This window comes from Mugil cephalus, chromosome 1, assembly GCF_022458985.1.
Source record: "Mugil cephalus isolate CIBA_MC_2020 chromosome 1, CIBA_Mcephalus_1.1, whole genome shotgun sequence".
In the NCBI taxonomy this organism is placed as follows: Eukaryota; Metazoa; Chordata; class Actinopteri; order Mugiliformes; family Mugilidae; genus Mugil; species Mugil cephalus.
The window spans coordinates 28,001,789-28,029,227 of NC_061770.1; the positions used below are offsets into that span (position 1 = coordinate 28,001,789).

Genomic DNA, 27,439 nt, shown 5'->3' on the forward strand with positions numbered 1-27,439 from the left:
CTGTAGTCTGTAGACCGTAGGCTGTAGGCTGTAGACTGTAGTCTATGGTCTGTAGACTGTAGACTATAGACTGTAGGCTGTAGACCAGGCATGTCAAACATACGGCCCGCGGGCCGGACCCGGCCCGTTGGGTCATTTAATCCGGCCCGGCATAAATTTCTGAGTATGTCAAAAAAAGAAGCGAGTCTCTAGCTAATTTCTATTAAAAATTGTGATTTTTTAAAATAAATACAAACCAAATGCTCCCTCCGGCCGCTAGAGGGCAGTAAATGTGTAAAAGCGCTCACGTCAAGCATGCGGCACTGACACGAGTTAGTCACAGGAAATAAACATTCGCAACGTGATGTGTCCAAGTAAAAATAAACCGGCAATCTTGCTTCACCATTCACCTACTAAACAAGTTATCGGTCAACACACCCTTCCCAAAATGGCACTGTCAAAAAAAAGAAGGGTGGACACGGAGTGCAGAGTTTTCCAGGAGAAATGGACCGAGAAGTATTTATTCACAGAAGTGAATGCAAAACCAGTGTGCTTGGTATGTAATCAGCAAGTTGCAGTGTTCAAAGAGTTTAATATTCGGCGCCACTCATCATAAAGACAAGTATGTCATATTAAAGACACTTAATATTGTGCAGTATATTCTCAGCTTCAGTAGGCCCAGCCTAGTAGTTTGATCTGATGTAGTCTAATCCTATTGCCCATGCACTGCTATAACTTTTTTATTTATTTATTTATTTTATTTTATTTTGTATTTCTTTTTTCATTTATTTCAAAGCAGTATGACAATTAAGGCGAAAATATTTTTTTTATAGCTCCCACTTGAGTTTGTTTAGTGTGGTGAGTTGGTTCAGGTGTAAAACTGCATTCACTCAACTGTTAAAATAAACCAGTTGTTAACACATTCACGGCCAAACATGAAAAATAATTTTTTCCCCATTGTTTTTGAATAAATGTGTTGTGCTTAGAAAAGATCCCTTGTCATCCGTGATTATAATATGTAGGGTAGGCTACCAATGTAGGCTGAATGATAAAGCATAGCACTGAAAAACAAAGCTAAATATTTGGAGTTGACATTCTTTTGCTGATCCGGCCCCAGAGCCAAACTGAGTTTGACATGCCTGCTGTAGACTATAGACTGTAAGCTTTAGACTATAGACTGTAGACTACAGACTGTAGACTGTAGGCTGTAGACTGAAGGCTGTTGGCTGTAGACTGTAGGCTGTAGACTGTAGGCTATAGGCTGTAGGCTGTAGACTGTAGTCTGTAGGCAGTTGTAGACTGTGGTCTGTAGGCCGTTGGCTGTAGGCTGTAGACTGTAGGCTGTGGTCTGTAGACTGTAGGCTATAGGCTGTAGACTGTAGACTATAGATTATAGACTGTAGACTGGAGGCTGTAGACTGAAGGTTGTAGGCTCTAGACTGTAGACTATAGACTGTAGGCTGTAGACTTCGGGCTGTAGTCTGTAGACTGACGGCTGTAGGATGTAGTCTGTAGGATGTAGTCTGTGGTCTGTAGACTGTAGTCTGTAAGCTGTAGACTATAGACTGTAGGCTGTGGTCTGTAGACTGTAGGCTGTAGACTATAGACTGTAGGCTGTTGGCTGTAGACTGTAGACTATAGACTGTAGACTGTAGCCTACAGACTGTAGTCTGTAGTCTGTTGACTATAGACTGTAGACTACAGACTGTAGACTGTAGGCTGTAGACTGAAGGCTGTAGGCTCTAGCCTTTAGACTGTAGGCTGTAGGCTCTAGCCTTTAGACTGTAGGCTGTGGACTATAGACTGTAGGCTGTAGACTGTAGGCTGTTGACTATAGGCTGTAGGCTGTAGACTGTAGTCTGTAGGCAGTTGTAGACTGTGGTCTGTAGGCCGTTGGCTGTAGGCTGTAGACTGTAGGCTGTGGTCTGTAGGCTGTAGGCTATAGGCTGTAGGCTGTAGTCTGCAGGCTGTAGTCTATAGACTTTAGGCTATAGGCTGTAGTTTGTAGGCTGTAGACTATAGACTGTAGGCTGTGGTCTGTAGACTCTAGACTGTTCGCTGTAGGCTGTAGACCGTTGACTGTAGACTGTTGTCTGTAGGCTGTAGTCTGTAGGCTGTTGTAGACTGTGGTCTGTAGACTGTAGACTGTAGGCTGTAGACTATAGACTGTAGACTGTAGGCTGTCGTCTGTAGACTGTGGGCTGTAGTCTTTAGACTCAAGGCTGTAGTCTGTAGGCTGTAGACCATAGACCGTAGGCTGTGGTCTGTAGACTGTAGGCTGTTGGCTATAGACTATAGTCTGCAGGCTGTAGACTCTAGGCTGTAGACTGTAGGCTGTAGACTATAGACTGTAGGCTGTAGACTGTAGGCTGTAGACTATAGACTATAGACTGTAGTCTGTACGCAGTTGTAGACTGTGGTCTGTAGGCCGTTGGCTGTAGGCTGTAGACTGTAGGCTGTGGTCTGCAGGCTGTAGTCTATAGACTGTAGGCTATAGGCTGTAGTTTGTAGACTATAGACTGTAGACTGAAGGCTGTAGAATGTAGTCTGTAGGATGTAGTCTGTGGTCTGTAGGCTGTAGTCTGTAGACTGTAGGCTGTAGACTGTGGGCTGCAGACTGTAGTCTGTAGTCTGTTGGCTGTAGACTGTAGTCTGTGGGCTGTAGACTGTTAGCTTTAGACTATAGACTGTAGACTACAGACTGTAGACTGTAGGCTGTAGACTGAAGGCTGTAGGCTGTTGGCTGTAGACTGTAGGCTGTAGACTGTAGGCTGTAGACTGTAGTCTGTAGGCAGTTGTAGACTGTGGTCTGTAGGCTATAGGCTGTACTTTGTAGGCTGTAGACTATAGACTATAGACTGTAGGCTGTGGTCTGTAGACTCTAGACTGTTCGCTGTAGGCTGTAGACCGTTGGCTGTAGACTGTAGGCTGTTGTCTGTTGGCTGTAGTCTGTAGGCTGTTGTAGACTGTGGTCTGTAGACTGTAGACTGTAGGCTGTAGACTGTAGGCTGTAGTCTGTAGACTGTAGGCTGTAGACTGTGGGCTGTAGGCTTTAGACTCAAGGCTGTAGTCTGTAGACTATAGACCGTAGGCTGTGGTCTATAGACTGTAGGCTGTTGGCTATAGACTATAGTCTGCAGGCTGTAGACTCTAGGCTGTAGACTGTAGGCTGTTGGCTGTAGACTACAGACTGTAGGCTCTAGCCTGTAGACTATAGACTGTATGCTGTAGACTGTAGTCTGTTGGCTGTAGACTGTAGGTTGTAGACTGTAGGCTATAGGCTGTAGGCTGTAGACTGTAGGCTGTAGACTATAGACTGTAGGCTGTTGACTGTAGACTAAACTATAGACTACAGACTGTAGGCTATAGACTGTAGGCTGTAGTCTGTAGGCTGTAGGCTGTAGACTGTAGGCTGTGGTCTGTAGACTGTAGGCTGTAGACTATAGACCATAGACTGTAGACTGTAGCCTACAGACTGTAGGCTGTAGACTGAAGGCTGTAGGCTGTAGACTATATACTGTAGTCTGTAGACTGAAGTCTGTAGGATGTAGACTATAAACTGTAGTCTGTAGACTGAAGTCTGTAGGATGTAGTCTGTGGTCTGTAGACTGTAGGCTGTAGACTGTAGTCTGTGGGCTGTAGGCTGTAGTCTGTAGTCTGTAGACTGTGGGCTGTAGTCTGTGGGCTGTAGGCTGTAGACTATAGACTGTTGGCTATAGACTAAACTATAGACTACAGACTGTAGGCTATAGACTGTAGGCTGTAGTCTGTAGACTGTAGGCTGTAGGCTGTAGACTATAGACTGTTGTCTGTATACTGAAGTCTGTAGGATGTAGTCTGTAGGCTGTAGACTGTAGCCTACAGACTGTAGTCTGTAGACTGTAGGCTGTTGGCTGTAGTCTGTAGGTTGTAGGCTGTAGACTATAGACCATAGACTGTAGACTACAGACTGTAGGCTGTAGACTGAAGGCTGTAGGCTGTAGACTATAGACTGTAGTCTGTAGACTGAAGTCTGTAGGATATAGTCTGTGGTCTGTAGACTGTAGGCTGTTGGCTGTAGACTGTCGTCTGTGGGCTGTAGACTGTAGGTTGTAGTCTGTAGACTGTAGTCTGTGGGCTGTAGACTGTAGGTTGTAGTCTGTAGGTTGTAGTGTTTAGGCTGTAGACTATAGACTGTAGTCTGTGGGCTGTAGACTGTAGGTTGTAGTCTTTAGGCTGTAGACTGGGGCATTGTTTTCAGATCAGGGTATGACCAACATAATCTAAAATGTTGACTTGTTTGTATTATTAGTTTTTGTGTTAAGAGGGGGGACATATGTAGCGAGGGTTGACGGAGCAGCTGGAACAGATGAGGAAGGTTGAGGAGAGCGTGGGGTAGTAGGAGGACTATGGGCAGTGACCCCCGAAACCCAGAGAGTGTCTCCAATAGACCCCAGGAACAGGAGCACCTGAAGCCTCAGACACACGTGTCATATATAACACACACACATATATATAGTTAGAGTTAAATCTTTTTAAAGATGATGGTGATGATGACGGTGATGAAGATGAAGATGATGAAGATGAGAAAACTAACCAACTAACGGTTCTAGAATTCCCGCCCTGGCGTCGTGCTGAGTGGGCGGGGCCACGTGGAAACGGACATTGACTTGTGGGCTTTGAACCAATCAGAGGCGGCGGTTGCTGTGAGCCCCGCCCAGATTGCCCAGCGTGGGCGTTACCGGGGGGCGGGGCCGGTCTCGAGCTCGACCCAGTTTGAAAGTGAAGCAACGGCTCTAGTCGCAGCTTCAGCCCCCAAACAAGAACCCGAGACCCGGTCCAGCTCAGAACCCGAGACCCGGTCCAGCTCAGAACCCGAGACCCGGTCCAGCTCAGAACCCGAGACCCGGTCCAGCTCTGAACCCGAGACCCGGTCCAGCTCTTCTTCTCCCGTAGCCGCCCCCTGGACGAGTGAGTACCTCCGTTCGTCCTCCCGTTGTGGGGCCCGAGTTAGGTTTTTGTGTTTTCCCTGAAATGATAAAAATGTCGGTGAATGAGGCTGGAAAATAATAAAATGGCCGCTGGGATCGTGTGGATGTGGCGGGGTGAGATGCGTGAGCCTCTCTGACTCCGGGCTCTGTGGGAGATGTGGAGCTGTAAACACGAAACGCCCATTTTGGAGTATGAATGCCAGGAAATAGCCTTGTCCCGTCCATACAACACTGACCTCTCCAGAGCATAGCCGGAGCCCTTCGTTGAAAATGCGCAGCTGCTGTACCGACATCATGTTTCCATTACAGACGCGCGCGCTTGGCGTACAAACGTCCCCGTAGTTAAAAATGATCATAATTAATTAGCACAAAGCCTCGGTTTATAGTTTCTAACGTGTCCGTGGTGGTAATGAGTTTTTCTCCGGTGCTCGGGGAGGGGGAGGGGGATGGGGATGGGGCTGCTCGCGCTGCGGAGGGCGGGAAGCAAATGGTGGTCCATTGTTCTGTTAGCATGTTAGCACGTTAGCGCGGCTAGCCTGTTAGCACGGCTAGGCTAACTGCAGCAGAAAGAGGGAGCGAGATGGACGCCTCTCCCCTTTCGGGTAGAGGAGAGGGGGACCCGGGGCTGTGGAGAAGAGGACCCGGGGCTGTGGAGAAGAGGACCCGGGGCTGTGGAGGAGAGGACCCGGGGCTGTGGAGGAGAGGACCCGGGGAGGAGAGGAGGGTGCAGCCGTGCTCCGCCGTGCTCCACGGGCCTCCGAGCTCCGCCGTCTTTGTTCTCCAGTGTCGGCCCCAGAATGAGGCCCGACGGCCGATGATATGAACGGACCATTAACGAGGCAGTGATGTGTTAACGGGATAATTAAACAATTAATGAGTTTAATCACCAAACTGGAAAAAAAACTAAAAAAAAACACGCACGCTCTTAATTATTCCACAAAAGGGCATCCAGTATTTAATTATTTATTGACCACATAAATCAGATTATTTACCGTATATAGATCAGATTATTGACTGTTTATAGATCAGATTATTGACTGTTTATAGATCAGATTATTGACCGTATAAATCAGATTATTGACCGTATAAATCAGATTATTGACCATATAAATCAGATTATTGACCATATAAATCAGATTATTGACCGTATAGATCAGATTATTGACTGTTTATAGATCAGATTATTGACCTCATATAGATCAGATTATTGACCGTATATCGATCAGATTATTGACCACGTATAGATCAGATTATTGACTGTTTATAGATCAGATTATTGGTCGTATATCGATCAGATTATTGACCATATAGATCAGATTGTTGACCTCATATAGATCAGATTATTGACCATATAGATCAGATTGTTGACCTCATATAGATCAGATTATTGACCGTGTAGAACAGATTATTGACCACATATAAATCAGATTATTGACCATATAGATCAGATTGTTGACCTCACATAGATCAGATTGTTGACCTCACATAGATCAGATTGTTGACCTCATATAGATCAGATTATTGACCATATAAATCAGATTATTGACTGTTTATAGAACAGATTATTGACCACATATAAATCAGATTATTGACCGTATATAGATCAGATTATTGATTACGTATATCACATAGTATTGATCGTATAAATCAGAGTATTGACTACGTATAGAACGTATTATTGACCATGTATGAATCAGATTATTGACCTTATATAAATCAGATTGACTGTATATAGATCAGATTATTGAACACATATAAATCAGATTATTGACCTCATATAAATCAGATAATTGACCGTATTTGGATCAGATTATTGACCGTATATAGATCAGATTATTGACCACGTACACAACATAGTATTGACCATATAAATCAGATTATTTACCACGTATAGATCAGATTATTGATCTCATATAAATCAGATTATTGACCACGTATAGATCAGATTATTGACGATATATAAATCAGATTATTGACCACGTATAGATCAGATTATTGACCTCATATGAATCAGATTATTGACCTCATATGAATCAGATTATTGACCACATATATATCAGATTATTGACCACGTATAGAACATAGTATTGACCACGTATAGAACATAGTATTGACCGTATAGATCAGATTATTGACCGTATACAGATCAGATTATTGACCTCATGTAAATCAGATTATTGACAGTATGTAAATCAGATTATTGACCATATATAGATCAGATTATTTACCACGTATAGAACATAGTATTGACCGTATAGACCAGATTATTGACCACATGTAGATCAGATTATTGATCTAATATAAATCAGATCATTGACCATGTATAGATCAGATTATTGACCTCATATAGATCAGATTATTGACTTTATATAGATCAGATTATTGACCGTATATAGATCAGATTATTGACCACATAGATCAGATTATTGATCTAATATAAATCAGATCATTGACCATGTATAGATCAGATTATTTACCACGTGTAGATCAGATTATTGATCTAATATAAATCAGATTGACCATATAAATCAGATTATTGACCATATAGATCAGATTGTTGACCACATATAAATCAGATTATTGACCACGTATAGATCAGATTATTGACAGTATATAAATCAGATTATTGATTATTATTATTACCTTTAGTGTGTTCCCTTTTAATATTATAATCATTACACATCATTACAACGGGTCTGTCCCTGAATTATGTCCATTAACCTCTTTTTCTGTGTTGACGGTCTTAATGAAAGTCACATATCAGCTGTTTGTGTCTCTGACTGTGTCCTTTGTCTGTGTCTTTCAGGCTGCCAATATGATGCGTAAAGACGTCAACAAGCCGAAGGGGAAGACTTCGGCGTACGCCTTCTTTGTCCAGACGTGCAGAGAGGAGCACCGCAAGAAAAACCCAGAGCAGTCTGTCAACTTCGCCGAGTTCTCCAAGAAGTGCTCCGAGAGATGGAAGGTGAGGTGGACAGGTTAGAGGGTTAGGTGGACAGGTTAGAGGGTTAGGTGGACTGGTGGACAGGTGGACAGGTTAGAGGGTTAGGTGGACAGGTGGACAGGTTAGAGGGTTAGGTGGACTGGTGGACAGGGTTAGAGGGTTAGGTGGACTGGTGGACAAGTGGACAGGTTAGAGGGTTAGGTGGACTGGTGGACAGGTTAGGGTTAGAGGGTTAGGTGGACTGGTGGACAGGTTGGGGAGGGTTAGTGTTAGGTGGACAGGTTAGAGGGTTAGGTGGACTGGTGGACAGGTTAGAGGGTTAGGGTTAGGTGGACTGGTGGACAGGGTTAGGTGGACTGGTGGACAGGTTAGAGGGTTAGGTGGACAGGTTAGAGGGTTAGGTGGACTGGTGGACAGGTGGACAGGTTAGAGGGTTAGGTGGACTGGTGGACAGGGTTAGAGGGTTAGGTGGACTGGTGGACAGGTGGACAGGGTTAGAGGGTTAGGTGGACTGGTGGACAGGCTAGAGGGTTAGGTGGACTGGTGGACAGGTTAGAGGGTTTGGTGGACAGGTGGACAGGGTTAGGGAGGGAGGGTTAGGTGGACTGGTGGACAGGGTTAGGGTTAGGTGGACAGGTTGGGGGGGGGTTAGGTGGACAGGTGGACAGGGTTAGGGTTAGGTGGACAGGTGGACAGGGTTAGGGAGGGAGGGTTAGGTGGACTGGTGGACAGGTTGGGGGGGAGGGTTAGGGTTAGGTGGACGGGTGGACAGGGTTAGAGGGTTAGGTGGACTGGTGGACAGGGTTAGAGGGTTAGGTGGACGGGTGGGCAGGGTTAGGTGGACAGGTGGACAGGTCGGGGGGAGGGTTAGGTGGACAGGTGGACAGGGTTAGGGAGGGTTAGGTGGACAGGGTTGGGGTTAGGTGGACAGGTGGACAGGGTTAGGTGGACAGGTGGACAGGGTTAGGGAGGGTTAGGTGGACAGGGTTGGGGTTAGGTGGACAGGTTAGAGGGTTAGGTGGACAGGTGGACAGGTCGGGGGGAGGGAGGGAGGTTAGGGTTGTTGTTTACTGGTAAACGTTGAGGCTCCAGGAAATGTCTCACAGCATAAAACCAGTAAAGGACGTTTTTCATCATCGTTCACTGATGTTAACGTGTTGCTTCCTTCCTGGTTTCTGATTTTCTTGGATGTTTGTCACATTTAATGTTTCAGATCAAACTAATTTAAATATTAGTCGACAGTAACACAAGTAAACAGTTTTTAGATGAAGGTTTTTATTATTGGGAGACTCTAGATCCAGACCTCCATGGTCCTGGGGTGAAGTGGTCCTCTCCTAAACCTGATCCCTGGTTGTTTAGTTTGGTTCCTCCCGTTCCCTCATGGGAGGGTTCTCCAGCATCACCCTCCTGTTTAAGGTCCGGCCTCAGCATCTCAGTAGGATCCAGGTCTGGATCCAGGTCTGGACTCTGACTAGACCCCTCCACAGTCTTCATGTAGCTGGTCTCCATCCGTTCAGAGGTGGACTAGATGCTGGGTTCTGGATCATTGTCCAAGTTCTCTTCAGACAGATGGACGTTCTCCTTCAGGGTTGTTAGGTAGAACCAAAACTCATGGTTCCATTTATCACAGTAAGTCTTCCAGGTCTTGAAGACCAGCACCCTACTAGGACCAGGACCAGGTTTTACTGCTGCTATCAAGTTGAACAGAGACCAGCTTTAGTCTGGTCAGTCCACAGAGAACTGTCCTAAAGTCTTGGGGGTCCTCCACATGGTTCTGGTCTTTTTGTTCTTGTAGGTCAGCAGTGGTTCTGGTCTTGAGGTCCATGTTAGTCCGGTCTCTTTCTGGACTCTGACCTTAACCGAGCCCAGTGACGCTGCAGGTCTCTGGATGATGTTGTGGGTCTGTTGTGGCCTCTTGGATGAGGGGTCTCTGAGGAGTCTCTGGGGGCCATGGTGGTGGGCCGGCCTCTCCTGGGAAGGTTCTCCACTGGTCCATGGTTCCTCCATGTGTGGATAATGGTTCTCGCTGTGGTTCTCTTGAGACCCACAGCTTTAGAAATGTCTTCAGAACCTTTTCCAGACTCCTGGATCTCAGCGACGTTCTCTCTCATGTGTTCCTGCATGTCTCTGGATCTGGGCCTGAGGTCCAGCTGTGGAGGATCTCTCTAGGACCAGGTCCTGTTGAAGTGGTTTCTGGACTGAGATCAGGTCTGGGTGGGACTAGAGGAAGTGGAGTTTTAGCACTTTAACCCTGGACCATGGAGGTCTGGATCTAGAGTCCCCTCAATAATAAAAACCTTTGTCTAAAAACGTTGACTGATATTTAAATTAGTTTGATCTGAAACATTTAAATGACAAACATGCAAGAAAATAATGAATCAAGAAGAAGGAACAGCACTGTTAATAAAGTTAACTTAATAAAGTTAGTGATGTTAATAAAGTTAACTTAATAAAGTTAATGAAGTTAATAAAGTTAGTGATGTTAATAAAGTTAGTGTTGTTAATAAAGTTAATAAAGTTAATAAAGTTAGTGATGTTAATAAAGTTAGTGATGTTAATAAAGTTAGTGTTGTTAATAAAGTTAATAAAGTTAGTGATGTTAATAAAGTTAGTGATGTTAATAAAGTTAACTTAATAAAGTTAGTGATGTTAATAAAGTTAACTTAATAAAGTTAGTGATATTAATAAAGTTAGTGATGTTAATAAAGTTAACTTAATAAAGTTAACTTAATAAAGTTAGTGATGTTAATAAAGTTAACTTAATAAAGTTAGTGATATTAATAAAGTTAGTGATGTTAATAAAGTTAGTGATGTTAATAAAGTTAAGTTAATAAAGTTAGTGATATTAATAAAGTTAGTGATGTTAATAAAGTTAAGTTAATAAAGGTAGTGATGTTAATAAAGTTAGTGATGTTAATAAAGTTAGTGATGTTAATGATGTTGGTTGTTTAATAAAGTTGTGTGTGTGTATGTGTGTGTGTGTGTGTGTGTGTGTGGTTCCAGGCGTTGTCTCCCAGTGATAAGAAGTGCTTCGAGGACATGGCCAAAGCCGACAAGGTTCGCTACAACAGGGAGATGAGAGACTACGTTCCACCCAAGGGTTTCGGAAAGAGAGGCCGCAAGAGGAAAGACCCCAATGCACCCAAGAGACCCCCGTAAGTCTGGACTACCTGTTCCTTTGGTCTACCTGGTTCCACTGGTCTACCTGGTCCCACCTGGTCCCATGGGCTTAGAGAGAGGCGTATGGGTGGACTAAATAATAAATTCTAGGAGTATCAAAAACATATGAAAAGCTACGTTACAACAAACAAGTCAGTGTTCAAGTCATAAAATGTGTGTGTTCATAAATGTAACTGTAATATATATAGAGCTTTTCTACCTACTCAAAGGTTCTCAAAGCTCTTTCACAGTCAGAGACACATCCTCCCATTCGCTCACACACATTCACACACCAGGTTCAGTGTCTTCGGGCTACGTAGACACTCGGGGATCGAACCGCGAACCCTTCGGTTCATGAACAACCCGCTCTACCTACTGAGCCAAAGCCAAATGTCAACGTATGTATATGTTGACACATCTCTGTTGTCAGGGAGACACAGACGGTATAAAAACAGCAGGTATATAAATAAATACAGGTAATAATACAGGTACATGTAGGATTGAAAGGAGTGGTACATTCACAGGACATGAAAAATGAAGACGATGAGATACATACATCTGTAGCTGAATATAAATGTCTGAACAGGTTAAATGTTTAACAGGTATCACCACGAAACATAAATACAACGTTTTCTGAGGATTTATATTTAAATATGCAAATGAGGAGTTGTGTACTTACATATGCACATGAATAAATGTTCTAATGACGTATGAAAGCTCCCCCATGTAAATACCTGTAGAACGTAGTTAATAATAAACGTTCTAATAACATATGAAAGGTCCCCTCTGTAAATACCTGTAGAACGTAGTTAATAATAAATGTTCTAATGACGTATGAAAGGTCCCCTCTGTAAATACCTGTAGAACGTAGTTAATAATAAATGTTCTAATGACGTATGAAAGGTCCCCCATGTAAATACCTGTAGAACGTAGTTAATAATAAATGTTCTAATGACGTATGAAAGCTCCCCCATGTAAATACCTGTAGAACGTAGTTAATAATAAATGTTCTAATGAGGTATGAAAGGTCCCCTCTGTAAATACCTGTAGAACGTAGTTAATAATAAATGTTCTAATGACGTATGAAAGGTCCCCCATGTAAATACCTGTAGAACGTAGTTAATAATAAATGTTCTAATAACGTATGAAAGGTCCCCTCTGTAAATACCTGTAGAACGTAGTTAATAATAAATGTTCTAATGACGTATGAAAGCTCCCCTCTGTAAATACCTGTAGAACGTAGTTAATAATAAATGTTCTAATGATGTATGAAAGCTCCCCTCTGTAAATACCTGTAGAACGTAGTTAATAATAAATGTTCTAATGACGTATGAAAGCTCCCCTCTGTAAATACCTGTAGAACGTAGTTAATAATAAATGTTCTAATGACGTATGAAAGCTCCCCTCTGTAAATACCTGTAGAACGTAGTTAATAATAAATGTTCTAATGAGGTATGAAAGGTCCCCTCTGTAAATACCTGTAGAACGTAGTTAATAATAAATGTTCTAATGACGTATGAAAGGTCCACTCTGTAAATACCTGTAGAACGTAGTTAATAATAAATGTTCTAATGACGTATGAAAGCTCCCCTCTGTAAATACCTGTAGAACGTAGTTAATAATAAATGTTCTAATAACGTATGAAAGCTCCACTCTGTAAATACCTGTAGAACGTAGTTAATAATAAATGTTCTAATGACGTATGAAAGGTCCCCTCTGTAAATACCTGTAGAACGTAGTTAGAAATAAATGTTCTAATGACGTATGAAAGGTCCCCCATGTAAATACCTGTAGAACGTAGTTAATAATAAATGTTCTAATGAGTTAATGTGTTAATGAATCAGTGTGTTTACTTGTCGTGTTTCACCTTAAACAAATGAAGTGATGTTGTGTTAACTGTTGATCCACTCTTGTCCTCCTGTCTGTCTCTGGTCTCTGACCCCGTCCTCGTCCCCTGCAGGTCTGCGTTCTTCGTGTTCTGCAGTGAGTACCGTCCCAGTGTGAAGCAGCAGTATCCAGGTCTGTCCATAGGAGACTGTGCCAAGAAGCTGGGGGAGATGTGGAGTAAACTGTCCCAGTCTGAGAAGCTTCCCTACGAGGAGAAGGCCCAGAAACTACGGGAGAAATACGACCGGGTGAGACGACACTCACACACACAGAGACAGGGACAGACTAGAGACAGGGACAGACTAGAGACACGGACAGACTAGAGACACGGACAGACTAGAGACAGGTAGAGACAGGGACAGACTAGAGACAGACTAGAGACAGAGACAGACTAGAGACAGGGACAGACTAGAGACAGACTAGAGACACGGACAGACTAGAGACATGGACAGACTAGAGACAGGTAGAGACAGGGACAGACTAGAGACAGACTAGAGACACAGACAGACTAGAGACAGGGACAGACTAGAGACAGACTAGAGACACGGACAGACTAGAGACATGGACAGACTAGAGACAGGTAGAGACAGGGACAGACTAGAGACAGAGACAGACTAGAGACAGGGACAGACAGGTAGAGACAGGGACAGACTAGAGACAGACTAGAGACGGGTAGAGACACGGACAGACTAGAGACAGGGACAGACTAGAGACAGGCAGAGACAGGGACAGACTAGAGACAGGGACAGACTAGAGACAGGTAGAGACAGGGACAGACTAGAGACAGGGACAGACTAGAGACAGGTAGAGAGACAAACTGGACAGACTAAGAAGGACAGACTAGAGACAGGGACAGACTAGAGACAGGGACAGACAGGTAGAGACAGGGACAGACTAGAGACAGGTAGAGACATGGACAGACTAGAGACAGGGACAGACTAGAGACATGGACAGACTAGAGACAGGTAGAGACAGGGACAGACTAGAGACAGGGACAGACTAGAGACAGGTAGAGACATGGACAGACTAGAGACAGGGACTAGAGACAGGTAGAGACAGGGACAGACTAGAGACAGGGACAGACAGGTAGAGACAGGGACAGACTAGAGACAGGTAGAGACATGGACAGACTAGAGACAGGGACAGACTAGAGACATGGACAGACTAGAGACAAGGACGGACTAGAGACAGACTAGAGACAGGAACAGACTAGAGACAGGTAGAGACAGACTAGAGACAGGTAGAGACATGGACAGACTAGAGACAGGTAGAGACATGGACAGACTAGAGACAGGGACAGACTAGAGACGGGTAGAGACACGGACAGACTAGAGACAGGGACAGACTAGAGACGGGTAGAGACAGGGACAGACTAGAGACAGGGACAGACAGGTAGAGACAGGGACAGACTAGAGACAGACTAGAGACGGGTAGAGACACGGACAGACTAGAGACAGGGACAGACTAGAGACGGGTAGAGACAGGGACAGACTAGAGACAGGGACAGACTAGAGACAGAGACAGACTAGAGACAGGTAGAGACAGGGACAGACTAGAGACAGGGACAGACTAGAGACAGGTAGAGACATGGACAGACTAGAGACAGACTAGAGACAGGTAGAGACAGGGACAGACTAGAGACAGGGACAGACAGGTAGAGACACGGACAGACTAGAGACAGGGACAGACTAGAGACAGGTAGAGACAGGGACAGACTAGAGACAGGTAGAGACACGGACAGACTAGAGACAGGGACAGACTAGAGACAGGGACAGACTAGAGACAGGGACAGACTAGAGACAAGTAGAGACATGGACAGACTAGAGACAGACTAGAGACAGGGACAGACTAGAGACAGACTAGAGACAGGTAGAGACAGGGACAGACTAGAGACAGGTAGAGACACGGACAGACTAGAGACACGGACAGACTAGAGACAGGTAGAGACATGGACAGACTAGAGACAGACTAGAGACAGGGACAGACTAGAGACAGGTAGAGACAGGGACAGACTAGAGACAGGTAGAGACACGGACAGACTAGAGACAGGGACAGACTAGAGACAGGTAGAGACAGACTAGAGACAGGGACAGACTAGAGACAGGTAGAGACAGACTAGAGACACGGACAGACTAGAGACAGGTAGAGACAGAGACAGACTAGAGACAGGGACAGACTAGAGACATGGACAAACTAGAGACACGGACAGACTAGAGACAGGGACAGACTAGAGACAGGTAGAGACAGACTAGAGACAGGTAGAGACATGGACAGACTAGAGACAGGGACAGACTAGAGACATGGACAGACTAGAGACAAGGACGGACTAGAGAACGGACAACTGAGCAGACAGTAGCTAGCGACAGGTAGAGACAGGAACTGAGACAGGTAGAGACATGGACAGACTAGGGACAGGTAGAGACATGGACAACTAGAACAGGAACAGCTAGACAGGTAGAGGAGGACAGACAGAGACACGGACAAGGAGTAGAGACACGGACAGAACCCAAGCAGCTAGAGAACGCAGAAGGTAGAGACATGGACAGACTAGAGACAGGTGACAGGTAGAGCAGCTCCATCATAGATATACAGGGAGTCTACTGAGCATGTGCAGTAGGTTTCCATAGCTCCATGATAGATATACAGGGAGTCTACTGAGCATGTGCAGTAGGTTTCCATAGCTCCATGGTAGATATACAGGGAGTCTACTGAGCACGTGCAGATAACGTCTCCTGTCATGGAGATATGGTGGTACGCGGGGAGGACTACGCAGGACCTGGCACCCAGCTCAGGGAGGAGAGAGAGAGGATGACGAGGGTGAGAGAGAGGAGGAGGACGACGAGTAGAAACCTAAAGCTGCAGCTGAGAGAGAGAGAGACAGGTGTGTGTGTGTGTGTGTGTGTGTGTGTGTGTGTGTGTGTGTGTGTTTCAGAGGCCAGACAGGTGTGGATTGGGCAGAGGGGCGGGGCTTCACAGCACCTGTGTCCACGTAGCCCCTTCAGCCACCTCAGGTCATCTTAGACAGCTGGTCCTCAGCAGGTGAGACCAGGTGAGACCAGGTGAGACCAGGTGTAGCTAGAGATGTGACCAGGTTGTGGCACTGCAACACACACACTGGACCATGAGTGTGTGTTTCACTGTGTGTGTGTGTGTGTGTGTGTAATATGCCTTTCAGTAACGTGTGTGTGTGTGTGTGTTGGAGGTCAGAGGTTAAATATCCGCCACCAGACGATAGACCCCACCCCTTCCCCCCCACACCACTGTTACCGTGGTTACCCCAGCACCACTTCCCAGTCACATTGTGTTGCCATGGAGACCCCCCCCCCCCCCATGTTGTTGTTTTTTACTTTCTGTTGTTTGTTCACTGTCAGTAGAAACGTCAACTTTTATAATAAAAACGCTGAGAGGAAAACTCACCAAGGTCTGATACGTCCTTCACTGGGGGGGGATTTTATTTATTTATTTTATTTTACTTATTTATTTTATTTTATTTATTTTATTTTATGTTATTTATTTCATTTATTTTATTTTATTTTATTTTATTTATTTCATTTATTTTATTTTATTTTATTTATTTCATTTATTTTATTTCTTTTATTTTTATTTCATTTATTTATTTTATTTATTTATTTTATTGTATTTTATTTATTTCATTTATTTATTTTATTTTATTTATTTCATTTTATTTTATTTATTTCATTTATTTATTTTATTTTAGTTAATTTATTTCTTTTATTTATTTTATTTATTAATCAGATGAAGGTGAGGTGCTGATGCTCGTCCAGGTTTATTTTATTCATTTATTTATTTATTTATTTATTCATTAATCAGATGAAGGTGAGGTGCTGATGCTCGTCCAGGTTTATTCTATTTATTTATTTATTTATTAATCAGATGAAGGTGAGGTGCTGACGCTCGTCCAGTTTTATTTTATTTATTTTATTTATTTATTCATTAATCAGATGAAGGTGAGGTGCTGACGCTCGTCCAGGTTTATTTTATTTATTTTATTTATTTATTCATTAATCAGATGAAGGTGAGGTGCTGATGCTCGTCCAGGTTTATTTTATTTATATTATTTATTAATCAGATGAAGGTGAGGTGCTGACGCTCGTCCAGGTTTATTTTATTTATTTATTTATTTATTCATTAATCAGATGAAGGTGAGGTGCTGACGCTCGTCCAGGTTTATTTTATTTATTTATTTATTTATTCATTAATCAGATGAAGGTGAGGTGCTGACGCTCGTCCAGGTTTATTTTATTTATTTATTCATTAATCAGATGAAGGTGAGGTGCTGACGCTCGTCCAGGCCATAGTTGTGCTTGTGCTTCTCAAACAGTTCATTCAAACTCTGCAGATAAACTTGATGGAGACGTTCAATGTCCTCGTTGGTGGGGACGGGAGTCTGGACGACTGGGATCGGCGTCCCCACTGAGGACAGAGACATGGAGCAACAGGATCAGAGCTAGCTGCTGCTAACTGATGATGATCTTCCTATGATTGTATGCATAACATACTCTTTAGCGTAACATTAGCGCAGGACACTACCGACATGAATGGCTTCCCGGTACGGCATGATCCAGAAACGTTGTACTGGAAGACTCCTCTGCGTGAAACAGCGCATCGATACTCTTCAGTATCTTTGCAGCCGGTTGAGACCTGTTCAGATTACATACTTAAATAAGCTACCAGACTAACCTCTTAACAGGTGACCCTCGTTAGTTAACCTTCGTTAGACAGTGACCCTCGTTAGTTAACCCTCGTTAAACAGGTGACCCTCGTTAGTTAACCCTCGTTAAACAGGTGACCCTCGTTAGTTAACCTTCGTTAGACAGGTGACCCTCGTTAGATAACCTTCATTAGACAGGTGACCCTCGTTAGACAACCTTCATTACACAGGTGACCCTCGTTAGATAACCTTCGTTAGACAGGTGACCCTCGTTAGATAACCTTCATTAGACAGGTGACCCTCGTTAGAAACCTTCTTAGACAGGTGACCCTCGTAATAAACAGGTGAGACCCTCTCGTAGATAATCTAAGGACATACCTTAACACCTATAGACAGGTGACCCTCGTTAGACAACCTTCATTAGACAGGTGACCCTCGTTAGACAACCTTCATTACACAGGTGACCCTCGTTAGATAACCTTCATTACACAGGTGACCCTCGTTAGATAACCTTCGTTAGACAGGTGACCCTCGTTAGATAACCTTCATTAGACAGGTGACCCTCGTTAGACAACCTTCATTACACAGGTGACCCTCGTTAGATAACCTTCATTACACAGGTGACCCTCGTTAGATAACCTTCGTTAGACAGGTGACCCTCGTTAAACAGGTGACCCTCGTTAGACAACCTTCATTAGACAGGTGACCCTCGTTAGATAACCTTCATTAGACAGGTGATCCTCGTTAGATAACCTTCATTAGACAGGTGACCCTCGTTAGATAACCTTCGTTAGACAGGTAACCCTCGTTAGTTAACCTTCATTAGACAGGTGACTCATATTAGACAGGTGACCCTCGTTAGACAGGTGACCCTCGTTAGTTAACCTTCATTAAACAGGTGACCCTCGTTAGTTAACCTTCATTAGACAGGTGACCCTCGTTAGTTAACCTTCATTAGACAGGTGACCCTCGTTAGTTAACCTTCAATAGACAGGGGATCCTCGTTAGTTAACCTTCATTAGACAGGTGACCCTCGTTAAACAGGTGACCCTCGTTAGATAACCTTCATTAGACAGGTGACCCTCGTTAGGTAACCTTCATTAGACAGATGATCCACGTTAGTTAACCTTCATTAGACAGGTGACCCCCGTTAGTTAACCTTCATTAGACAGATGATCCACGTTAGATAACCTTCATTACACAGGTGACCCTCGTTAGATAACCTTCATTACACAGGTGATCCTAGTTAGATAACCTTCATTAAACAGGTGATCCTCGTTAGTTAACCTTCATTAGACAGGTGACCCCCGTTAGTTAACCTTCATTAGACAGATGATCCACGTTAGACAGGTGACCCTCGTTAGATAACCTTCATTGCACAGGTGACCCTCGTTAGATAACCTTCATTAGACAGGTGACCCTCGTTAGTTAACCTTCAATAGACAGGTGACCCTCATTAGACAGGTGACCCTCGTTAGACAGGTGACCCTCGTTAGTTAACCTTCGTTAGACAGATGATCCACGTTAAACAGGTGACCCTCGTTAGATAACCTTCATTAGACAGATGATCCTCGTTAGATAACCCTCATTAGACAGGTGACCCCCGTTAGATAACCTTCATTACACAGGTGACCCTCGTTAGTTAACCTTCATTAGACAGGTGACCCTCGTTAGTTAACCTTCAATAGACAGGTGACCCTCATTAGACAGGTGACCCATGTTAGACAGGTGACCCTTGTTAGACAGGTGACCCTCGTTAGTTAACCTTCGTTAGACAGATGATCCACGTTAAACAGGTGACCCTCGTTAGATAACCTTCATTAGACAGGTGACCCTCGTTAGTTAACCTTCGTTAGACAGATGACCCTCGTTAAACAGGTGACCCTCGTTAGACAACCTTCATTAGACAGGTGACCCTCGTTAGTTAACCTTCAATAGACAGGTGACCCTCATTAGACAGGTGACCCTCGTTAGATAACCTTCGTTAGACAGGTGACCCTCGTTAGACAGGTGACCCTCGTTAGATAACCTTCATTAGACAGGTGACCCTCATTGGACAGGTGACCCTCGTTAGATAACCTTCATTAGACAGATGATCCACGTTAAACAGGTGACCCTCGTTAGATAACCTTCATTAGACGGATGATCCTCGTTAGATAACCTTCATTAGACAGGTGACCCTCGTTAAACAGGTGATCCTCGTTAGTTAACCTTCATTAGACAGGTGACCCTCGTTAGATAACCTTCATTAGACAGGTGACCCTCGTTAGTTAACCTTCATTAGACAGGTGACTCACGTTAAACAGGTGACCCTCGTTAGACAACCTTCATTAGACAGGTGACCCTCGTTAGTTAACCTTCATTAGACAGGTGACCCTCATTAGACAGGTGACCCTCGTTAGATAACCTTCATTAGACAGGTGACCCTCGTTAGACAGGTGACCCTCGTTAGTTAACCTTCATTAGACAGATGATCCTCGTTAGATAACCTTCATTAGACAGGTGATCCTCGTTAAACAGGTGACCCTCGTTAGTTAACCTTCATTAGACAGGTGACCCTCGTTAAACAGGTGATCCTCGTTAGTTAACCTTCATTAGACAGGTGACTCACGTTAAACAGGTGACCCTCGTTAGACAACCTTCATTAGACAGGTGACCCTCGTTAGTTAACCTTCATTAGACAGGTGACCCTCATTAGACAGGTGACCCTCGTTAGACAGGTGACCCTCGTTAGTTAACCTTCATTAGACAGATGATCCTCGTTAGATAACCTTCATTAGACAGGTGATCCTCGTTAAACAGGTGACCCTCGTTAGTTAACCTTCATTAGACAGGTGACCCTCGTTAAACAGGTGATCCTCGTTAGTTAACCTTCATTAGACAGGTGACTCACGTTAAACAGGTGACCCTCGTTAGACAACCTTCATTAGACAGGTGACCCTCGTTAGTTAACCTTCATTAGACAGGTGACCCTCATTAGACAGGTGACCCTCGTTAGATAACCTTCATTAGACAGGTGACCCTCGTTAGACAGGTGACCCTCGTTAGATAACCTTCATTAGACAGGTGACCCTCGTTAGACAGGTGACCCTCGTTAGATAACCTTCATTAGACAGGTGACCCTCGTTAGTTAACCTTCATTAGACAGGTGACCCTCGTTAGATAACCTTCATTAGACAGGTGACCCTCGTTAGTTAACCTTCATTAGACAGGTGACCCTCGTTAGATAACCTTCATTAGACAGGTGACCCTCGTTAGACAACCTTCATTAGACAGATGATCCTCGTTAGATAACCTTCATTAGACAGGTGACCCTCGTTAGACAGGTGACTCTCGTTAGATAACCTTCATTAGACAGGTGACCCTCGTTAGTTAACCTTCATTAGACAGATGACCCTCGTTAGATAACCTTCATTAGACAGGTGACCCTCGTTAAACAGGTGATCCTCGTTAGTTAACCTTCATTAGACAGATGATTTCTGTTAGACAACCTTCATTAGACAGATGATCCTCGTTAGATAACCTTCATTAGACAGATGATCCTCGTTAGATAACCTTCATTAGACAGGTGACCCACGTTAAACAGGTGACCCTTGTTAAACAGACCTGCGGGGCCCTCAGGGGGGAGAGCTAAAGGCTAGCTGGAGGCTAGGTGGGGTGGGGTCTGACCTGCAGGGCCCTCAGGGGGGAGAGCTAAAGGCTAGCTGGAGGCTAGGTGGGGTGGGGTCTGACCTGCAGGGCCCTCAGGGGGGAGAGCTAAAGGCTAGCTGGAGGCTAGGTGGGGTGGGGTCTGACCTGCAGGGCCCTCAGGGGGGAGAGCTAAAGGCTAGCTGGAGGCTAGGTGGGGTGAGGTCTGACCTGCAGGGCCCTCAGGGGGGAGAGCTAAGGGCTAGCTGGAGGCTAGGTGGGGTGAGGTCTGACCTGCAGGGCCCTCAGGGGGGAGAGCTAAGGGCTAGCTGGAGGCTAGGTGGGGTGAGGTCTGACCTGCAGGGCCCTCAGGGGGGAGAGCTAAAGGCTAGCTGGAGGCTAGGTGGGGTGGGGTCTGACCTGCAGGGCCCTCAGGGGGGAGCCGGTGGGATTCTCCATCTGATCAAACAGCTCGTTCTCTCCAAAAGAGAAGACTGGAACCAGCTGGGCTCTGCAAACATGCAAACACAGTCAGGAAAGAATCTGTGGCCCCGCCCCTTTCTACATGCATTCATTAAGCTCCACCCACCCGTGTTTGAGAGCCAGTTTGATGAAGCCCTTCCTGTTTAGTACCTGAAAGACAGAGTTGAGATGTTTAATGTAGCTGAAGCTGTTGAAGCTGTTTCTACCAGGTGAGTAAATGAAACGCACCTGCAGGGTTAAAGCTCCTGGTCGAGCGTCCAGAGCCTCTGGAGCTCCGCCCACTGCTATGACGGCCACGTTTCCTCCTTCAGGACGACTGACCAGGTAAGACAGGCTGGACTTAGAGCTGGACACCAGACCTGAACAAGGACATGTCACTGATTGAGTCGACCTCTAAACGTCCTGCAGGGTCCTGGTTTCACCACCAGGTGGCACATGTTACTAGTGTCTGTCCAACTCAGACCAAGGGGCCATGTTTGCTCCATCAGAGGTTAGATTCTACAGAGTGAGTCTGTGTTTAAATAAATGTCTTATCTCCACCATTAACGTTCCTATAAATGTTATAATATGTAAAAGGTCTTCACTTAAACTCTGCAGCCCAATCACCTCATCAGTCACAGTTCATCTTCTCCTCAGTCTCCGTCTTCATCCATCACCGTTAAAAGTTACTCAATCACTCAGAAATAGAGAAAATAAAACTAGTCTCTCTGTTATTTAGTGTTATCGTTATAGCATTAGCATGCTAGCCATAATAACCATAGCAGTAACCGAGTCAGTTAAATCTGTCTGCATGGACATAAACCAATGAACACATGGGTTTCACAGTATATATGACGCTAGCTGCTATTTGTCTAAGCCTTTAGATAACTAGCTAGCATAGAGCTAGCATAAGGTTAGCATAGAGCTAGCATAAGGCTAGGCTAACTTCAGACTTCATTCATGTGTAAAGTGGTGTTGGGTGTTTCTGAGATCAAGGTTCATTAATGATGGTGTGACTTTATTTTCTATATAAAATCTTAACAAACGTCAAACAGAGACATTGACATTTACCTCATCACATAATAGAGAGAAACCAGCTGACGTTCAGTTCTTCCTTTTAATCTTCTGCTCCATAACTTTCTCTGTGTTTGTTCACTGGGGAAACGGTGGAGTTTCCTCCGTGTTTTCCTGATCCTGTGGCATATTTTAACTTTTAATCCAACTTCATTCTCTGTTATTGCCACTTCTCTATGTGTGAATATTGGTGAGATGGATCCAACATGGCGCCATGAAACACGTGACCAGCTCAGAACCAATCAGCATAGAGGGACAGATCAGACTCTCTAATACACAGCTCTGTAAAGGTTTAAAGAGCAGGACACTGAGGACAGAAACGTGAGGTCATCAGCTGCTGATCCATCAGCCAATCAGAGAGCTCCTTTCAGCCTCCTCCTGCTCTGACCTGTCGCCCAGAATCTGGTTGAGAAACGTTTCATGTGGAAGATTTCACGAAACATGAAGAAGGAGAGTGAACGTCTCATTATCCAGAGAGATGAGACAAGCAGACAGACAGACAGACGGGTAGAGAGACAGACAAGTAGAGAGACAGACAGACAAGTAGAGAGACAGACAAGTAGAGAGACAGACAGACGGGTAGAGAGACAGACAGACAAGTAGACAGAGGGACAGACAGACAGACGGTAGAGAGACAGACAGACAGAGAGACAGACAGACGGTAGAAAGACAGATAGACAGACAGACAGACAGACGGGTAGAGAGACAGACAAGCAGAGAGACAGACAGACGGTAGAGAGACAGACAGACTGGTAGAAAGACAGATAGACAGACAGACAGACAGACGGTAGAGAGACAGACAGACTGGTAGAAAGACAGATAGACAGACAGACAGACAGACAGACGGGTAGAGAGACAGACAAGCAGAGAGACAGACAGACAAGTAGAGAGAGAGACAGACAAGTAGAGAGACAGACGGATAGAGAGACAGACGGACAAATATAGAGACAGACAAGCAGAGAGAGAGACAGACAGCGAGACAGACGGGTAGAGAGACAGACAGACAAGTAGAGAGACAGACAGGAAGAGAGGCAGATGGGTAGACAGACAGGCAGATGGGTAGAGAGACAGACAGACGAGTAGAGAGAGAGACAGACAGACAGACAGACAGACAGACAGACAGGTAGAGAGACAGACAGACGAGTAGAGAGACAGACAGACAGGTAGACAGACAGGTGGTAGACAGACAGACAGGTGGTACCTCCAGTCATGATGTAGTCTCTGAACAGTGGGACTCTGAACCAGAACGGCAGCATCAACAGATGAGACTTGAGTCCAGGAAACAGACGAGAAAAACCAGTCGCCTCAGTACAGAAGTTACCAAACCCCCCAGCTACCAGCACCCCTGAGAGACAGACAGGTAGAGGGACAGGGTAGAGACAGACAGGTGAGACAGACAGGTAGAGGCACAGGTGAGACAGACAGGTAGAGGCACAGGTGAGACAGACAGGTAGAGGGACGGGTAGAGACAGGTAGAGACAGACAGGTAGAGCAGTAACAAGAGACAGGTGACACATAGGAGTAGGCAATGAGCAGATAGGGAAGTAGAAAATAGGCAGTGAGACAGACAGGTAAGACGGTAGAACAGAGTAGGGAGGTAGAGACAGGTAGAGAAGTCTTCACCATGGGGGTGGAATCCAAATATGTAATTCTTCTTTGGATCCAGATCAGCAGTTTTAATCAGCTGGAGACACAATTAGCACAAGTTAGCATAGCATAAATGCTACATAATTTATATTAAATAATTAATGAGTCATGGCCAGTAATGAAAAGAGGATGAGCATAGAACCTATGACCCTCTGATGTAGGTGGTGTAGATGAGAGTAAAACCTATGACCCTCTGCTGCTGTAGTTGTTGTGTAGAACCTATGACCCTCTGCTGCTGTAGGTGTTGTGTTGTAGTTGTTGTGTAGAACCTATGACCCTCTGCTGTAGTTGTTGTTTAGAACCTATGACCCTCTGCTGCTGTAGGTGTTGTGTTGTAGTTGTTGTGTAGAACCTATGACCCTCTGATGTAGTTGTTATTTAGAACCTATGACCCTCTGTTGTAGTTGTTGTGTAGAACCTATGACCCTCTGTTGTAGTTGTTGTGTAGAACCTATGACCCTCTGATGTAGCTGTTGTTGTGAACCTATGACCCTCTGCTGTAGTTTTTGTGTAGAACCTATGACCCTCTGCTGCTGTAGGTGTTGTGTTGTAGTTGTTGTGTAGAACCAATGACCCTCTGCTGTAGTTGTTGTGTAGAACCTATGACCCTCTGCTGTAGTTGTTGTGTGGAGCCTGTGACCCTCTGCTGTAGTTGTTGTGTAGAACCTATGACCCTCTGCTGTAGTTGTTGTTTAGAACCTATGACCCTCTGCTGTAGTTGTTGTGTAGAACCTATGACCCTCTGCTGTAGTTGTTGTGTGGAGCCTGTGACCCTCTGCTGTAGTTGTTGTGTAGAACCTATGACCCTCTGCTGTAGTTGTTGTTTAGAACCTATGACCCTCTGCTGCTGTGTTGTTGTGCTTGTGTGTAGTTGTTGTGTAGAACCTATGACCCTCTGCTGTTGTTGTTGTTTAGAACCTATGACCCTCTCCTGCTGTTGTGTGTGGTGTGTCTGTGTAGTTGTTGTTTAGAACCTATGACCCTCTGTGTGTTGTTGTTAGAACCTATGACCCTCTGCCGTAGTTGTTGTGTAGAACCTATGACCCTCTGTTGTAGTTGTTGTGTAGAACCTATGACCCTCTGATGTAGCTGTTGTTGTGAACCTATGACCCTCTGCTGTAGTTTTTGTGTAGAACCTATGACCCTCTGCTGTAGGTGTTGTGTTGTAGTTGTTGTGTGGAACCTATGACCCTCTGTTGTAGTTGTTGTGTAGAACCTATGACCCTCTGATGTAGCTGTTGTTGTGAACCTATGACCCTCTGCTGTAGTTTTTGTGTAGAACCTATGACCCTCTGCTGTAGGTGTTGTGTTGTAGTTGTTGTGTGGAACCTATGACCCTCTGATGTAGTTGTTATTTAGAACCTATGACCCTCTGTTGTAGTTGTTGTTTAGAACCTATGACCCTCTGATGTAGGTGTTGTTTAGAACCTATGACCCTCTGCCGTAGTTGTTGTGTAGAACCTATGACCCTCTGTTGTAGTTGTTGTGTAGAACCTATGACCCTCTGATGTAGCTGTTGTTGTGAACCTATGACCCTCTGCTGTAGTTTTTGTGTAGAACCTATGACCCTCTGCTGTAGGTGTTGTGTTGTAGTTGTTGTGTGACCTATGACCCTCTGATGTAGTTGTTTTTAGAACCTATGACCCTCTGCTGTAGTTGTTGTGTAGAACCTATGACCCTCTGTTGTAGTTGTTGTGTAGAACCTATGACCCTCTGCTGTAGTTGCTGTTTAGAACCTATGACCCTCTGCTGCTGTAGTTGTTGTGTAGAACCTATGACCCTCTGCTGCTGTAGGTGTTGTGTTGTAGTTGTTGTGTGGAGCCTATGACCCTCTGCTGTAGTTGTTGTGTAGAACCTATGACCCTCTGCTGTAGTTGTTGTGTGGAGCCTATGACCCTCTGCTGTAGTTGTTGTGTAGAACCTATGACCCTCTGCTGCTATAGGTGTTGTGTTGTAGTTGTTGTGTAGAACCTATGACCCTCTGCTGTAGTTGTTGTGTAGAACCTATGACCCTCTGCTGTAGTTGTTGTGTGGAGCCTATGACCCTCTGCTGTAGTTGTTGTGTAGAACCTATGACCCTCTGCTGTAGTTGTTGTTTAGAACCTATGACCCTCTGCTGCTGTTGTTGTTGTTTAGAACCTACGACCCTCTGCTGCTGTAGGTGTTGTGTTGTAGTTGTTGTGTAGAACCTATGACCCTCTGCTGTAGTTGTTGTGTTGTAGTTGTTGTGTAGAACCTATGACCCTCTGCTGTAGTTGATGTGTAGAACCTATGACCCTCTGATGTAGTGTTGTGTAGAACCTATGACCCTCTGCTGCAGGTGTTGTGTTGTAGCTGGTGTGTAGAACCTATGACCCACCGTGATGGGGAAGTAGTCCCTGAAGCTCACCCAGACCCTCCAGCTTCTCACCCACTGACTCCTCCTTCCTCCACTAGTGGGCGTGTCCCAGTCCAGCCACAGCCAACCAGCATAGAGCAGAGCCAGCATCCACCAATCAGAGAGGGCCAGGAGGACGAAGGACGCCAGACAGCACTGAGCTGGGACACAGAGACACACAGAGACAGGGGGGGGAGACACAGAGATGAGAGAGACACATAGAGAGACACATAGAGAGACAGAGACAGATGAGACACATAGAGACGGAAGAGACAGACCGGTGAGACAGATAGAGAGAGACACATAGAGAGACAGGGACAGATAGAAAGACACATAGAGAGACAGATGAGACACATAGAGAGACAGGGACAAAGACTAACCCAGAGCCAGGAAGGAGAAGAGCCACTGGAGGACAGCAGCCGTCTGCAGTCTCCTCCTCAGGGGGACGTTCAGGGGAGCAAACTGGACCTTCATCCTCTGAGGCTGGGACACAGAGGACCTGCTCCCTGTCCTCTGTCTCTTTGTCTCTCTCTCTGTCCCTGTCTCCCCGTATCCCTGTCTCTCTCTCTCTGTCCCTGTCTCTCTGTTTCTCTCTCTCTGTCCCTGTCTCCCTGTGTCTTTGTCTCTCTCTCTGCCCCTGT

The 27,439-nt window shown here is 44.9% G+C and overlaps 2 protein-coding genes across 2 annotated transcripts; one reads left to right on the top strand and one right to left on the bottom strand.

Moving 5' to 3' along the window:
• The first annotated feature begins 4,778 nt into the window (after positions 1 to 4,778).
• On the top strand, positions 4,779 to 16,355 carry hmgb2b (high mobility group box 2b). The gene is made up of 5 exons (XM_047588854.1): positions 4,779 to 4,929; positions 7,756 to 7,914; positions 10,897 to 11,048; positions 13,013 to 13,188; positions 15,667 to 16,355. The coding sequence occupies exons 2-5, from the start codon at positions 7,765 to 7,767 to the stop codon at positions 15,783 to 15,785; spliced, it is 597 nt and encodes a 198-aa protein (XP_047444810.1). The 5' UTR covers positions 4,779 to 4,929; positions 7,756 to 7,764; the 3' UTR covers positions 15,786 to 16,355.
• An 827-nt stretch (positions 16,356 to 17,182) lies between these two features.
• mogat3a (monoacylglycerol O-acyltransferase 3a) lies at positions 17,183 to 27,428 on the bottom strand. The gene is given in 9 exon segments (XM_047588841.1): positions 17,183 to 17,373; positions 17,488 to 17,595; positions 21,658 to 21,749; positions 21,828 to 21,871; positions 21,950 to 22,080; positions 23,976 to 24,119; positions 24,398 to 24,458; positions 26,781 to 26,959; positions 27,179 to 27,428. Coding segments are annotated over 9 exon segments (1,008 nt in total). The 5' UTR covers positions 27,273 to 27,428; the 3' UTR covers positions 17,183 to 17,218.
• Between the last annotated feature and the right edge of the window lie 11 nt (positions 27,429 to 27,439).

Coding starts and splice junctions, on each gene's coding strand:
- hmgb2b (XM_047588854.1), top strand. CDS start 7,765: ATGATGCGTAAAGACGTCAACAAGCCGAAGGGGAAGACTTCGGCGTAC. Junction 11,049..13,012: donor AATGCACCCAAGAGACCCCC/GTAAGTCTGGAC, acceptor CGTCCCCTGCAG/GTCTGCGTTCTTCGTGTTCT. Junction 13,189..15,666: donor ACGGGAGAAATACGACCGGG/TGAGACGACACT, acceptor CGTGCAGATAAC/GTCTCCTGTCATGGAGATAT.